General features: G+C 50.8%; 1 protein-coding gene across 1 annotated transcript; it reads left to right on the top strand.

The window, feature by feature from the left end:
* Positions 1 to 11,004: 11,004 nt before the first annotated feature.
* LOC135910475 (uncharacterized) lies at positions 11,005 to 16,637 on the top strand. Its single transcript, XM_070520822.1, has 2 exons — positions 11,005 to 11,447; positions 14,480 to 16,637. Exon 2 carries the CDS (start codon positions 14,969 to 14,971, stop codon positions 16,538 to 16,540), a length of 1,572 nt encoding a protein of 523 aa, XP_070376923.1. The 5' UTR covers positions 11,005 to 11,447; positions 14,480 to 14,968; the 3' UTR covers positions 16,541 to 16,637.
* Positions 16,638 to 17,131: the final 494 nt, after the last annotated feature.

Raw genomic sequence — 17,131 nt, forward strand, 5'->3', positions numbered from 1 at the left:
CTCCTGTGAAGCTCTTGTTTAGCTGTGTGTCGGGCACAAGTTCGCCCAAGGTAAAGCGATTAAAGTACCATCACTCAATTGTGCGTTACAATATATATATATATATATATATATATATATATATATATATACATGGGTACATTTTACTATATCTCTGTAGGTTTAGATATCTGTTTGTCTGAATAAGCCTGAGAGCTACTGCCTCTTCAGTGCTGAGATTTCTGTGAGGGGGAAGATAAATCCTGCGGTTGAGTCGCTGGATCTCGAGTAGGTAGCAGTAATTGGATGGCAGGGGCACGAAGGATGGATGGATGGAGTAACTTTATAGAAAGGTCCTGCGAGCTACGGGGTGCAAGGTCCCATAGAGCGGGCTACTCCCACGTTGGGACCGGGAGTTTTAACTCCCTGGCCGCATCGTGGGCTCGCTGGACGGCCCAGAGCTGCTCCGCCAGGTCCGTGCTGTGTAATGCGTCTTGCGTCTGACCACACAGCCAGAGCAAGTGATGTAGGTCTAGTGTGCTATGGCAATTTTCGCAATATGATGTTTTGTATAGGTCAGGCATGTAGTGATGTAGTCTGTTCTGCGGGGCACGAAGGTAAACGATGGGGATTGATGAGACGTTTGGTTTTGCCCCGCTTGGTTGATTAGCGCTCGAGCTAAGGTGTTCGCCTTTCCTTACCCTCCAGTCCCGCGTGGCCCGGCGTCCACCTGATTTGATGGGATTCCTGCAGCCTCGGGCCTATAATCTAGCTGAGCCGCCAGCATAGGTGTTATTCTATTGCTAAAGTTACGGCAGGCCTGTTGCGAGTCGGTAACGACATGAACTTCTCTGCCTACCCTGTCTTGTTGCTTTATTACTAGCGCCGCGGCTATGGTCTAAGTCACAGCTGCGGTCTCTGCCCTGACGGAGGGCGTGAGGCTCAAGGATCTGTTTCTCCAGATCACGGCGCCTGCCGCTAAGAGGCCCCCTACAGGGTACGCCGCCACATCTACGTACGTTACGTACGGGTCACGCTTGAATTGTCGGCGCTGCCTGTCGACGCGAGCCTTGCGTCGTCCTTCATGGAGTTCATGACTCATGTGCTTTGGTATGGGGTTCGCCTTGATCTTGCCTCTGACCTCAAGCGGGAGTGATCGTTGCCCATCGAGGGCACTGAGCTCCTTTGCCATTCCTGTCCGGTGGTGGATGGATCGGCCCGCCGTCGTGTCTGAAGTCTGGCTTTTTGTGAAGCCATAACCGCGTCCGACAGCTCAGCGAAGGTGTTGTGGATCCTGAAGGCCGCTAACTTCTCTTTTGAGGTGGTGACAGGGAGACCCAGGGACAAAAATTAGTCAAAACGTTTTCACGCTATATGTAGTTTGGGTGAGGTGCGCTGATAACCGTTCACACACGAAAGCTTTAGCACCAGAACAGAGTTGGGTGGTGGTGGTGGTGGTGGTGGTGGCGGCGGCGGCGGCAACGGCGGCGGGGGTGGTGGGGTGCAGCAGGGTGGTGGTGGTGGTGGTGGTAGTAGTAGTAGTAGTAGTAGTAGTATTAGTAGTAGTAGTAGTAGTAGTAATAGTAGTAGTAGTAGTAGTAGTAGTAGTAGTAGTAGTAGTAGTCGTAAAACTTTATTAAGACAGGGAGTAGGGGGAAAGGAGTCAAATACTGATGGGTGGCTCCCCTCTAGGGCTTCACTGGCCTTGGCCTCCCTGTGGACTTGCTGGAGGACTGTCCTCTGAACACCCAGGTGCCAGCTGGCGAACTGTCCCACTGCTCCGCAAATGATTGTTGGTGGTTTCTGTTCGGCTGAATGATGTTTAACCGCACCTCTTAAAACCTACACAATATCGAGCTAGATGGCCGTGGTGTGGCGGTAGACCAACCCTATCCCACATTGTGTGGACGTATGAAAGTTGGGCAACTTTTTCTACATAACGTGTTGTTCGGTTGAAAGGGCACACTTTATATTGAATGCCGGATTTGTGATATTAATTGCCCCCTGATTGCCTTTAGGAAAATATTTGCACATGAAGGGAGGAAGGAAATCAACTTTAGTCAAGGTTCTGCAGGCCACGAGAGCTTTGGGCTCTCATGGAGTGGGCGTCTCCCATGACGGAACCAGGAGGTTGAGTTTCCTGGCGGCGTCGTGGACCTGCTGGACGGCCTAGAGTTGGGGACGGAGTCCTTCTCATCGGATTGCTATTTCAAACTTGCGCTAGTCCGGTTCCGAGTTTATGTGAGCTTGCGAGCACGGCCAGAGTAAATGATAGACGTTAAGGAATCTATTGCAATTGGTGCAATACTTGTCGTAGGAGACTTGTCGTAGAGCTCAGGCATGTAGTGGTGTAGTCTTTTTTGCGTGGGGTATGTGTCTGTTTGTAGCATTCTGAGTGTAACCGCTTGAGCTCGAGTGAGCGTGCGGTGTGGCGTGCTATACTCTCTACGTTGTAGGTAGTAGTGTTTAGTGATTTCATTGTATGTAGTGGGGGCGCACTTGTTCTCCTAGTGGTCGGGTGAAGCCGCGTGGTCTGTAAGCGCGCGCACTCGTGTGCCACCTCGTTAAGGTTGGGGACGACGCCGATCTTTGGTCCTAAGTGGGAACCAGTATACGACGTTGCTTTAATCTCTTTTTTTGTAACACTTCTGAAAGCATGTGCGCAGATCGTGCCCTTTTGGAAAGCTCTGATAGCGGCTATGTAGTCGCTGTAGATATGGAAAAGATTGTCGTCGGTGAGCGCAACTGCGATCCCAACCAGTTCGGCCTGTTCAGGCTTCCTTGCAATTACCGTGGCTGCATATCTTGTGGATCCGCCGCCCTCCACAAGCGCCACTGCGAACACATATGAAGGAAGGAACGAAATCAACTTTATTCGAGGTCCTGCATGCCACGAGTACATGAAGATGCCGCTTCTTTGAGGTTACATTTCCACGGCGACGCGACCTCACTGTTAAGTGGGACTTAGGCTCGATGCGAGCTGCGAACAAAACAACGAAAACTCGCTTAAGTGTCCTTTCACGAGTCCTCCAATACGGCGTGCGCCATAATAAGAAAGTTGTTTTGCCACGTAAAACGCTATAATGTTTCATCATCATCATCATCATCATCATCATCATCATCATCATCATCATCGTCGTCGTCGTCGTCGTCGTCGTCGTCGTCATCATCATCATTCGCCTTCTTCCAGCTCTATATTTATTGATCTGCCAATTCCTCTGGCTTATGGCCTCTTTAGAAAATCTTGCACTGTGGCGAATCTATTAATTATATTGCACATCCTTATTACGGGTGACAGAGAGAACTCCAGCTATCTGGATGTACACGAATAAAAATATCGTGAGCCATTCCAATCTGTGAAGGGGGATGACCGGCGAAGCTGTGTAGCACACGGCAAAGAAGTAACACGGAATTTTGAATACAGGTACGAGGACATTTATTGTCTTGATCGGTGATCATCGTGACGAAAGGTCCGCACAAACATTTATTTTTATAAATCCGCATTCGTTAGCGTTATACATTTGTTATATACACGTGTGTTTTCATCTCAGGATATATTGACGCAAATAATTTGAGACCGAAATCACCGCACTGACTGGCAGTGGGCCAGTGCCGTGAGCGCCTTCTTAGAGGAGCGTAAAGTTTTATTTCAAATCAACAAGATTTGAGTCCGGTGTCTTTTTAGTGGGTCTGGGCACCAGCCGCGGTCGCGGTTCTGAGACCTTGTCTCGAAGCGGCTTCCTCGGGTCGCTGGACTGCCCAGAGTTGTGCTGTCAGGTCAGAGCTGAGCAGTGCGGTCATCCAGCGTGACTGGAGGCTAGCGGTGGAAGATACGGAGGGGTCGGCACTGCCCGACTTGTTTGTTAGGTCCCGACACTACCATAACATATGATTTAGTGTGGCAACCTCGCCACACGATGTGCATCTGTTTGTAGTGTACATGTCAGGATACATGGCGTGCATGAGTCTGGGGTTTCTGTAAGAGTCTGTTTGTAATTGTCTGAAGTGTACTGCTTGCGTCCTGTCTAATTTAGCGTGAGGGAATGGGTATATGCGTCTTTGTAATTGGTAGTGTGCCGTGATGTCGGAGGGGCAATACAGGAACGCCGATATGAGCGGCAACGGAACGGAGACAGCTGTGAAAAAAGAAGACGGCGACGAACGCGTGAGCAATTGCTGATGATGATATTTTTGACTGATGATGATATTACATAGGACATCCCACGCGGCTTTCTGAGCCGTTCGTGACACTCGAAAAAAAAATACTGTAATCGTGCCACCGTATTGATTCTCATGTTTTAAATTCGGGTGGTTTGTTTTTATTTAATTCTTTTGCAATACATTTCTTTCCATAAACCAACCCGTTCTTCTAATTAAAAAAATTGCAGCTCTCTTCTTACGTTTATTCTCGACGATAATGCGATTAGCATTCAAGCACTGTAGTCGCACACCCTATTTCTGAAGTCATATGAGTGAGTGAGTGAGTGAGTGAGTGAGTGAGTGAGTGAGTGAGTGAGTGAGTGAGTGAGTGAGTGAGTGAGTGAGTGAGTGAGTGAGTGAGTGAGTGAGTGAGTGAGTGAGTGAGTGAGTGAGTGAGTGAGTGAGTGAGTGAGTGAGTGAGTGAGTGAGTGAGTGAGTGAGTGAGTGAGTGAGTGAGTGAGTGAGTGAGTGAGTAAACTTTATTGCACGTCCAGCGAGGACGCGAACTCGGCGCGTACCCGGCTAGTCTCACGTCGGGACCGGCAGGTCCAGCCCACCGGCCCGGTCGCGGGCACGCCGGACGGCCAGGATTTGCATTTCTAGAGTGGGGCTACACAGAAGCGAGTCCCACTCCTCCTTGATGAACTTGGGGTATGTCGACCCGCACTCCCAGAGCATGTGAGGTAGAGTGGAGGTCTGCCCGCAGGACGGGCAGGCGTCGTCGCGATAAACGTCCGGGTAAGCCTCATGGAGAGTGGACAGACACGGATACGTGCTGGTCTGCAAAAGCCTAAGCGAAACGGCTTGCACCCTATTCAACTTGGGGTGAGTTGGTGGAAAGACCCTTCTAGACATGTAGAAGAATTTAATAATGTCGTTGTGAGTAGCGGGAGCGTCCCTGTGGCCGTAGGGAGGAGGGGAGTTGGTGCTTCTTGCAGAGGAAGCGCGGTCGGTGAGGTCACGCGCAGCCTCGTGAGCAGACTCATGGAGGTTCGGGGGAGCACCCTCGACCGACCCTACGTGGGCGGGAAACCAGTGGATTGAATGTCCTCACCTGCTATCGTAAGTGAGCGGCCGCGTCTCTATAGGCATCTGCTTCACAATGAGTCAGCATCTTTGGCGGTGGCGCAAAGAAAGGAAGCGCCTTCGTCCCTGATAAGCAACAGGCACTAAGCACGGTAGAGATGCGCTGCAATACGACAAAGTGGCTGTCATGCCGTACTTGCACCAAGCTATAGCCGTAGTATGAAGAAAATTGGGAATCATCACGGCGTTGACGCCGCCTTTTCAGCCCCTTTGAAATTGTGTATAACTTGTGCGCGAAAGTCAAAATTCTACACCGACATGCCATGACTGCAATAAAAAAACAGCCAGAACAGTTTATTTCGTACATGGAACGAGTGGTGTACCGTATTCCTTTAGACTGCGGGAAGGAATATATTGGTCAGACGGGAAGGTGCCTCAGTGATCACTTACGGCACCATTCGAACAATGTTACTAATTTGGTAAAGACTCGTCATCTCGCTGCACACTGTTTGAGCTGTGGCTCTAAACTCTTGTTTCACAAATCACAAGTGATATCCAGGAACACAGATCATGTGACTGTAGCGAGATCATAGAGGCATTCGAAATGATTAGAAGCGATAACGCTGTAGGTTGCCCATCTGCTTCGCCTTCAAAAAAAAAAAAAAACTCTTGTTCCTGTCGCGGTAGCGGCCTATGGTGGATAATTTTGCCGAAAAGAAATCTACGTTGCGATGGTGGCCTTTTTTTCTTCTTGTTGTACTATGGTATACATGTGGTAACCATACGCAATAAAGACTCAATTGTTAGTAGCGCTGTGTCTTCGTTCCATTCTGTTGCTTTAGGTGCTATTTTGCACTTTACCTCAAGTGATAAAGTACCAACTAGCCCAGCAATCTCTTCTCCGGATGATCTCTTTTAGTTCTTGCAACTTTCCCGGATAACGGCTCTGGCTTCAGGCTCAACGTCAAATGAAGATCGACGACAGCGGGAGCTAAAATCATTTCATGCTTTAGACACTAACGGATCCCTCTAACGTACCTGTAAAAAAAAGTTGCAGGGAGAAGTCGGACGTACCTTATTTAGCCACAGTCATTTGACAAATAGAGTTTCGGCGCTGAATTACTCCCTCACACGGACAGCAAGCGATATCGTTCACGGCCGACGACCGTGTACCGAACAGTGCTTTGCTGGAGGTGGTGAAAAGGTTGACGATGGACAAGGCACAGCTAGGCCACTTAACGGCAACACAAGTTACTGCCGGTCTATTGCACTATTACTGCTTTACCGGAATGTTTGTGCAATCTCTACCAAGTACCCACCGTGGTTGCTTGGTCGCTTTCATGTTGCGCTGCTAAGCATGAGCCAGGTCACGGGATCGAATCCCGGCCACGGCGGCCGCATTTCGACGGGGCCAAGTTCCAAAGACACCTGTATGTTTAGATTTAGGTTCGCGTTAGAGAACCCCAGATGGTCCAAATTTATCCGGAGCCCCCCACGAGAGCGTGCCTTATAATCAGATCGTGCTTTTGGCACGTAAAATCCCGTATTTTTTAAAAATCTATACCAAACGGCAAGTGCGCATGCTCGTCACAATGTATACCGCAAAGCTGCTTCTTTAAGAAGCAACCACGTGCACGCGATATTCAAATGACGACCAGCTGCAGATACGCGACGGGCGGACCCTGTCTTGCTGCCGTGTCGCTGCTTGGAGCAACCACACGGACGCTACACCACGACAATGCGTGGCGACACATTTCTATTGTCCGAAGAAGCACATTCGTATGCCCGCAAAAGGTGTCAAATGTGCCCAGAGTATAATGTCTTAACCCGAGTACGTGTGCTATAGATGGATGGATGGATGGATGTATGCAAAACGTTAATGAAGGTCCTGAGGTACGCGACTCAGCGCGCTGCTGGCCGCTCCCACGTTGGGACAGTCAGGCCATGCCCGACCCCCGCATCGTGGGCATTCTGGACAGCCCATAGTTGCGCCCCGGCATCGGGGCTCTTGATAGCGGAGAGCTACTTGTCCTCATTGATTTGTTCTGTGCCTAGGGGCAACGCCAGAGCATATGGTCTAGGATAGCTAAGTCATTGCAGTGCCTGCAAGAACTAGTGGCATAAGTGTCGGGATAAAGTTTGTGGAATAAAGCCGGGCTGGGATAAGACCCTGTTTGCAATAATCTGAGGGTCAATGCCTGTGCTCTATTTAACTTCCTGTGTGGAAGGGGAAAGTCACTCCTGCCGAGATAAACGTGCTGCGTATTTCATGCATATTTTTAATATTCCGTCATCGCTAGTAAAAAAGAGCTTTAAGAAATAAAAAAAATATTTCGCGGCCCAACGCGAATAAACAAACAGCTGCTATCGATAGCCACGACAGAACGTCAATACCTTATCTTCAGCGTGAGATGAGACTAAGCGAAGGCTGATTTTACCGTTTATTTCTTGCTGTCATAACAGAGAGAAAGTAGGAAGAGATAATTAAGGCTGAAGTAGGAGGCCTGGGGTAGCCTAGGTGTTAACATTTTGTTATGGGCAATCACGGGTAAGTGAGACTCAGGCAGGAAGAGCGCTTCTCCAGACACTTAGGAGGTGGACGGAATCTCGTGTCTTTGTGGCGCTAAACAAACTACGTGTACTTGGCCTACAACTTACTAAGAAATTAGGCCGTCAGAAACCACCGAAGAATTCTATACTGACCTGTACAATACCCAGAGAAGCCACGATACCTCCATTCGAAGCAGTAATCAACAGGTTATGGAGACTCCTTCTAGAACTAGCGATGAGGTTTGAAGGGTCTTGCAAGACATGAAACAAGTAAAGCGGCAGGAGAAGATGGAGTAACAGTCAATTTGCTCAAAGATTGAGGAGACATAATGATTGAAAAACTGGCAGCTCTATATAAGAAGTGTCTATCGACTTCAAGGGTTCCAGAAAACAGAAAGAATGCAAACATTATACTAATTCACAAAAAGGGAGACGTTAAAGAATTGAAAAAGTATAGGCCCATTAGCTGCTTCCAGCATTATGTAAAATACTGAAGATAATCTCCAATAGAATAAGCGCCACACTAGAGTTTAGTCAACCACGGGAACAGGCCGGCTTCAGGAAGGAATACTCTGCGATAAATAACATCCATATCATCAATCAGGTAATCGAGAAATCCACAGAACACAGTCAGCCTCTCTATGTGGCTTTCATAGATTACGAAAAGGCATTTGGTTCAGTAGAGATAGTAGCAGTCATAAAGGCATTACGTAATCGAGGAGTACAGGCCGTTTACGTAAATATCCTTTAAAATGTCTACAGAGATTCCACAGCTACCTTAATTGCACACAAGAAAAGCAGGAAGATGTCTATAAAGAAAAGGGTCAGACAAGGAGACACAATCTCTCCAATGCTATTCACTGCGTGCTTAGAAGAAGTATTCAAGCTATTAAACTGGGAAGGCTTTGGAGTAATGATGAATGGCGAATATCTCAGCAGCTTTCGGTTTGCAGATGACATCGTCGGATTCAGCAACACTGGAGACGAGTTACAACAAATGATGCAGGACTTTAACAGAGAGAGTGTAATTGTGGGGTTAAATATTTATATGCAGCAGACAAAGATAATTATGACTAGCCGGGCAAAGGAACAAGAGTTCAGGATCGCCAGTCAGCGTCTAGAGTCGGTGAAGGAGTACTTTTACCTTGGTCAATTTATCACAGGAAACACTGACCATGAGAAGGATATTCAATGAATAATAATTGGTTGGATCGCATACGGCAGATATTGTCAGCTCCTGAGTGGAAGCTCACCATTATCATTGAAAAGGAACGTGTAGAATCAGCGCATTTTACCGCTGCTGACATATGGAGCAGGAACTTGGAGACTGAAAAAGAAGCTTGAGAACAAATTAGGGACGGCGCAAAGAGCGATGGAACGGAGAATGCTAGGCATGACGTTAAGATAGAGAAAGAGAGCGGTTTGGATCAGAGAGGTAACGGGTTTAGCCGATATCCTAATTGACATTAAGAGTAAAAAAATGGAGCTAGGCAGGTCATGCAATGCTTTATTTTTTTTTTAATGCGAGGACAAATGCCTCAGGGCGTACAAGGGTATGGGATGGGGGTGAATAAGGATGATTAAATGAATGAAAAAAAGATTTGCTGACTTAATGAAGTCCAAGAGGGATCGATAATGCGGTCCCTGCGTCCAAGCAGTGTAATGGCTCAGAATATGCGGCGAGAGTCCCGCTGCTGCGAGGTGCCGGAGCGTCGTCGGTTTCAGTGCAGGGCAAACCCACAGCAGGTGGTGGATGTCGGCTTCAACATTTCGCGACTTGCACAGTGGACACTCAGGACGAGGATATAGCGGGCGAAAGTGCGGCCACTTCCTAGTCACGGCAGGAGTGAGGGCTACCCCGACCCGGATCCTCCGAAGCGCAACCTCCTCTGCACGGGTAAGACCGCGGGGGAAGTTTACCGCACACGGAGGTAGGAGAGCACGTGTGTGGCGCCGGAGGTGCTCCTTTCTTGTTAAAAGGAGGGTGGCGTCATCTAGGTGAAAGAGCTGAGGCAGTGACAATGGAGAGGTCGCTAGACGGGTCGCAGAATCCGCATGGCTTTGGAAGCTTAGAAGGTCGCGTGGGATCCACTCGATAGATATTGGCTGCGGTATGCGTGCCGCCAGAAGATGGATCTGTTGGCATATGTCAGGGCTGCGACTGACGCGTCGCAGAAGCCGCGTCGCCTGGAGGGCATCAGTGCGGATGACGATGCGGGCCGTGGGGACCATGGGAAAGGCGGCCACAGAGCACAACGCTTCTCGGACAGCAAGGAGCTCAGCACAAAAGGAGGAAGGAGGTTCTTGGACTTGAAACCGGGTCGTCTTATTAAGGGCAGGTGCGCATGGGCAATAAATTGCTGTGGTTGTTTCACATCCAAAGGACGATGGAGCCAAGCGGCAGGTGGGCATCTTGAGCTACAATTCGGTCACGAAGCGACGCCGCCGCGTGAGTTGATGTCGGGCGATGTATATCAGTTGGCTTGTTATCACTCAGCTGTACAAAACTCCAGGGAGGAAGAACAGGCGATGGTGGTGGTAGAAGCGAGTTCGAGAAAGCGTAAGCCCTGAGAGCACACGGTGCGTGTGAAAGGCTGGTCTTAAGCTTGCGAGCTTCACATCGCTGCTGCACCAGCTCGTCTAGTGTGTTGAGCTGTGCATTTTCTTGGAGAGCCACGATCGGGGTGATGCGGGGAAGGCAAGTGATGACCCTCATTGCCTCGCGATTAAGAGCCTCAAGGCGATCCCATTGTGCCCTCGTCAAATGCTGGAATTGGGCTTGATAAATAAGGCGTGGTTGCACTACCGCCTTCACCAATTCTCGCGCAACATATGAGCGGGCGCCGCTCATTTTAGGAGCAATGCGCCTAATCAGACCCAACGTCTGAATTGCCTGCTTAGAGCACATAACCGTTTGACCATTAGGGTTACAGAATGGGTACCAAGTGAAGGGAAGCACTGTCGAAGACGGCAGAATGCTATAGGTGTGGCGATGAAATTAGGAAATTCGCGGGCGCAAATTAGAACCGGTTGGCGCAGGACATGCATAATTGGAGATCGTAGGGAAAGGCCATCGTCCTGCAGTGTACATAAAATAGGCTAATGATGATGATTATGGTGGTGATTATGATGATGAATATCGATGAACTGCATGTCTTGACCGACTTACTTCTTTGTCGTCGTCATTTTGACCTTATGGTGTAGGCAATCTCCATCGTGAGTGCGTGTTCTTCACGCGGGCTCAGAATCGGCAGCAGCTGCGGCGGGTGCCGTCACGAGCGGACCGACAGAGCAAGAGCCGCTGGACGCTTGCAGGCTTGTCTCGCTCTTGCTGACAGTCAGGGACGGCATTCACACGCAGGGCGACCTTCAGGCGTGCCGGAGACAGGGTTGCGTTCAAGAACGAAGCGATGGCCGACACTGGGGCGACCACTTTTGACAGCAGCAGCAGCAGCTCGAGCTCGTCGGAGTCAGAGCGGAACGCGTTAGGCGGTTCGAGGCTCACCACGGGTCCGACGAGACGACCGGGCTTCCAGCGCCTCGAGTTGGACGAACTCCTTCAGGTGCGCCAGATGCAGGCGGCGGCGCGGCGCGCGGCAGATGCAGCCGCCCGCGGCGATGGCGCAGACACCGCGCTCGATTCTCCAGCGACGTCTGCCTGCGCGTTGCCGGATCCGGCTCCGGCCGCACAGGTGAGCAATCGGAAACAGACGAGAGCTGCCGCACGCGCAGATGTGCGATTGCTGCGCAGCGGGTGCGAACGGCAATATACCACAGCGTGTCAGGTCGAGTAGGCTTAACAGTAGCAGGCGGGTTGACTTGTCTCGGGTCGTGCAGGCGGATACGTTTGCGTAGCCCCAATAAAGTCGAGGCAAGTCGCCTTGTCGAGATGAGATCCGGTTCTCCGGCTTCACGCGAACGCTAGCAGGTCGGACCCAGGTACACAGCGTCGGACTGGGCCGTCAGCCGGGATGGGAAGGGTGCACGGGGCGACTTCTGACTCTACCCACTCGCATCGGGTTCAATTAAAAGAAGCTAGCGAAGTGCATGCAATTCTAGTCGCGTGCAAGTGCCCAGCCACAAGAGGTGAACAAGAACCGGTATTTCTATTAACGCTATAGCGTTAATAGAAAACAAGGACTACACGTTAGAGAAGTGTTCCCACAGTCTTTATAAGGACAGTGGGAGCACTTCTCTCACATATGGTCCTTGTTTTCTCGTATAGTATCTGTAGGCTAACTTGCAGGAACCCGACAGGTGCTGAACAGGCGAGTTCAAGCCGAGTCTCCACCTGTCGTGCTTACACGAACCCAATTCTCGTGAGTCTGACAGCAACTTTGTTACTTGCACAGGAGGATTGGGAGAGGGGAAGATACCATCCTACGTGGACGTTAATGTGTAGATAGAGCATCTGACGCTGCACCCAAATGTCCCGAACTCCCAAACCGTCAGTCATGTGGCATACATGTTTAGATGCATTTTCCCATGTGGCTCAATAGGCCCGAGTCGAACTACTGCAGGCGGTCCGATTCAACGCAACCCATCATTTATTGTCCTTATCCCGCTCTATCTTTTCATGGACTGGATGGAGGGATTCTGGTTCGAACGCCACCAGCCTTAACGCAACCGCACGGTGTCCCGAAATCGTCCTGGCCGACTTGCTGTAGGTGTCAAGGGAAAAGAACGGGCGTTGTTGGATCTCTTTGGACGAAGGTTCATCCCTAGCGCTGCCACCAGTTGTTGGATCTGGAGGACGATCCCAATTGCTGTCCCCCAGATATTGGGACCTTACCGTTGGGTGCGGGAGTTGGCCGAGGTTGAGGAGGACTTTGAGATGAAAACTGGAGGTTTATTTACATTATTTACAGTGTGAGTACAAAGAAATTAACAGTCATAAAGTCATTACGAGCCGGCAGCAACTCGGACGCTGCGGCCTGTGGCAAGAAGCTCGAAAGAGATGAATGAAGGAATGCTCTTGCTGCTCCCGGTCTCTGGCTTTTAAGCCCTTCGGTGTCTCGAAGTCACGTCACGTTGGCCAATTGGCGAGCCCGCTCAGGTGACGCCATTTTCGGCCACTCGGTGAGCCCCCTCAGGTGTCGTCATTTTCGGCCAATGGTAGGCGCCCGTGCGATTGTGTCACACCCGGCGCACAGGGTCGCTCCTTGGGCCCCAATTGTCCGAGGGCTTACTCCTCTCTGCGGTATCGCCTTCCCGGTCTGCAACTGCCTTCACAAAGGCGGATGGGGGAATTAGCTGCCAGGGCTTCCACGGTGCATTACAGCCGCTTTGCCTAGGGACCCACGTCACCTGGAACAGTGCCAGGCTCCCGCTACACTTTCGCGAAGAGTCAAACAGTGAATAGCTCCACGTGCGGAGCACGAAGTATGGGTCGCCAACTCGTTTGCACGTGCCGCGCCTCGGGAACGGGGTAAATCTGCTTCTGCGTTCCTTAATTAAGTGTGGCGCGATACGATGTGGTCTGGTGAACTCGAAGGAGGCTCAGGAAATGGTCTCATATTTAACAACGTCGGTTGACGTGCCGGCACACGTCGGTTTATATCTCAGTCTTGCACATACATTGCACTCTTGCTTGAAAATTAGACGTTATGCGTGAAACTGAAGAGAGGGTCGAACCTAGTTAGAATGACCCAGAAAAGGTGGCCAACGTTTTTTTTACAGGTGGGCGTTTACAAGGCATTTTGAAACCACATCAAAACATCAGTCAGAAAGTGTAGATCCGTATGTATGTCGTGCTTACTCAGCGTGGTTTAACTCGTTTCGGCCAGACTAGTTCCATTTTGGCTATGCCTGAGAAAGCGTTTGTCGAGACATTACGAACTCGCTGAGAACTCGCACGCTCCGGTTGTGAGCAGCAACTTCAAACGAGGGTCGCACTTCTTGGCATTAGGTCAATGAATTAATCCAAGCAGTGTATGAAACACACGTTGCGTTAGCAGGGAGGAATTAGGCACACTGGGTGATTACACATTTCGCAGAAGCATGCACTCTATGACAACGCGCGGCATGACGGGAAATCTCTTGCGTAGAGACAGGTTTGTAAGAGCGGTTCGCGGCGCGTTACAGCGAAATGTTTTAATTATAAGGAAAGGCGAAGTTGTACTTCTTCAATCTGTGTTGTCATAATATTGCAAAGTTTAAACTACGCTTCCATATGGCTATACATTCTGATTCATGTCATCGAGAAGTTGATGTGTCCGTAGACGCATTCTGCATCCGTAACACAGTGATCCAGTTAGGGTCCTGTAGCACATACGGGGACACTATCGTAGAATAGGGTTACTGCGTATGTTAAACAGGATCGAACTACTCTCGCATCGCCGCGTGCCAACGACGAGCTTAACGCCATATTTGTGAATACAGCATGGGTTTTCTCAACGCCTTTACAGCTTTTCCGGAAAGCATTTATCTCAACGCATTTGCACTGAAAGTGGTGCTGTCACTTAAGCTTGGGAACCTGAAGCAGAAGTGCAGCCAGAAACATAATCAGGCTGCTGGTGTGTTTAACCTACTATAGCAATCTGCTTGTATTTCCTTAGGGCGGTACGTGTTCTTATATCGGCAGACAGCATTTCGGCGCACTATTGGAAATTGAAACTTAAAGCTAGATGAATATAGTTAAAGAAATAATCTAGACGCTTTATCAGAGGTTCACGGCTGCAATCTACAAGGCAGAAGCTTTTCACTTTGCATTTCCCACCCGCAGGAACACGCCGGGCCTAATGTAGTCGTCATTCGAGCAAACTGGCGCATGAACCCCAGGCACGTGATCATCCTGGAGGCGATGGCCGTCATTTTTTCCATCGCCTTTCTCCTCTACCTGGGATCGATGCTGTGGATTCGCGTCAAGGACCAGGGCCTTCTCCGCGCAAGCTCCCGGACGTCGCACGCAGAACACGCCGATCTACCACTTTTTTCTGGCTGCCATGAAACGGCATGCCACAAGTACATGGCCGCTATAGAGCTTTCGATTAATCGATCTCAAGACCCGTGTCGAAATTTCTATCGCTTCGTCTGCGACGGGTGGAAACGCCAACACCACCAGCTGTCCGTCGTGGATGCAGCGGAAGATGCCATGTACGGTCGCGCGCTTAAAGCCATCGAGTGGAGCAGCGAACACGGCGGCAGCTAGTATTTCGCAGCGCCGTCGTCGTTGAGCGTCGAGAAGAAGGTAGCCGGCCTTGCGAAGTCGTGCATGGAGCTTTCGCAGAGCAGCTTGCCCGACCTCAAAAGGTTCATGGCCGCGCGCCATCTCCCGTGGCCTAAGACGTCTCGCTGGGATCTCTTAGAGATTCTGCTCGATCTGTCTGGCAACTGGAACGTGCATCTGTGGTTCCACGTGAGCTTCGAACTGGCTCCTCTCCGCGGAGGCACCGGGGAGCCCGTGCTAAAGATTGGCCACAGCGCTGCCTTTCATGCCTGGATTGCCACCACGCGGGCGTTCGCCGGTCAGCCAGCGAAGACAGCAGCGTCGCTCCGGTACCGGCGCTACGTGCGAGCCATGTTACGGCTATTCGATGCTTCCGAAGCGGTCGAAGACGAGGTCATCGCCAAAATAGAGGCAATGGACCGGCTGACACTTCAGGTGCTGGGCCCCGCGATGGCCGAGCCGGACTCGAGGATTCTGCGCATGTCAATCCGCAACCTCACAGACACGGTGACTCCGGGAATTGCTGCTGGACGGCTGCTGCTGCTGTTGAACGAGTACTTCATCTGGGCACGCCGCTTTTCAGCTCGGGACATCGTGCAAGTGGAAAACGCCGACCTGCTTCGGTCCGTCGTCTACCTACTGGGACTCGACTCCGATACGCGTGAGGCGCTCACGCTGAGCCTAGGCCTTCGCGTTGCACACGAGTTGGGCTGGATGGCTAGCCGAGAGATCGCAGATGCCACGCTGGAGCTTGCTGGCTTGCCTCCGTCGGCGCATCGGCGGCGCTGCCTGATTCAGGTCGAAAGCGCGGTGGGCATCGGATGGCTCAGTTTGTTCCCGAAGCACCGAGGCGCCGAGGATGTCGTTCGGGACGTGCGGGACGTTCTCGTTGACGCGGTGGCACGCCGCAAGGAGGCCTCGCTCCAGCTTTGGGCCCCGGGCGCCATTGTGCCGTGGAACAACGAGAGTTTCCTGGCAAGCGTGTTGCCAGAACCGTCGCGCGGAGCTCGCTTCTTCGTCGACTGGTTGAACCTGATGAACGGGCGCTGGCGCCTCCTGGAACGAGACGTCACGAACGTTCTCAAGCCGGGTTCCTTTCTTCGCCACCGATGGAGCTTTCACGGTGCGCTCACGGTCGCCGAAAACTACTTTGTGTTCCCGCTGTTCCATTCCGACTTTCCGGCGGCCGTTAACTACGGCGGCGCCGGACGCCTCCTCGCTGACGAAGTGCTCAGGGGCCTGTACCACGATCGTCTCTTCAACGTGAGCCCCTTTCGCAAGCAAGAGACCCGCAACAATAACGTTGAACAGATCAGCGACAATTCCACTGCGCCACAGGAGCGGTTGCCAAACTACGTGGACTTGAAGGCTCTCCTGGCCAGCCTGGCTGCCTACAGGCTAAGCATCGCTCGAAACGCAAGCAGTGCATACGCCAAAGAGTCGAGCCTCGCGCAAGACAGGCTCTTCTTCGCGGCGTCTTGCTACGCTCTGTGCTCCAGCGGCAACCACGTGGACGTGCTCTACGGGGATGCAAGCCATCGCTGCAACGTGCCCGTCAAGGCGCTGCCCGAGTTTGCGGCAGCGTTTCAGTGCGTGAAAACACAAGCTGTGCGATAGGCTTCGCATGAGCATTACTTGTCCTCTTTCCTTCGCGCCCGTGGCTCGCTGGTAATGATGGTCACGCGTAGCTTATTAAAATTCTTCTGAGGCGTTATTTTTTAAACTAATTACAACACACGTTTGGCTGGTAAGGCGGTGCTTTAATTACATCGGTCAAAACGTCACCATCCGAAGCAAGGTAGTTGGCATTTTTTTACAGTATTTCTTACATTGAACAGCGTCATCCTGCAAAAAAAAAATGAACTACGAAAGAAAAAGAGAGGCAGACAAATTTTGTCGCGAGATACCCATTGCATGCAAGGATTTTCTTTACAGAACGTGCGGTTGCAAACAATGCGGTGTGGAATGTAAGGGTAATTGCATCAATGCAGATAAGAACAGCTTGCTATTGGTCAATATTTTTCTGTGTGGTGGCTAGATCTTCAAGGTGATTAGTGAAAAATTTTTTGCGCTATGTAGTTTGGGTCAGGTGCAGTGATAACCGTTCACACACGAAAGCTTTAGAACGAACAGAGTTGGGCAGTATTAGTAAAACTTTATTAAGACAGCCAGTGGGAGGAAATGGGTCCAAGAGCGATAGCTGGCTCC

Source organism: Dermacentor albipictus, chromosome 6 (assembly GCF_038994185.2).
Source record: "Dermacentor albipictus isolate Rhodes 1998 colony chromosome 6, USDA_Dalb.pri_finalv2, whole genome shotgun sequence".
NCBI lineage: Eukaryota > Metazoa > Arthropoda > Arachnida > Ixodida > Ixodidae > Dermacentor > Dermacentor albipictus.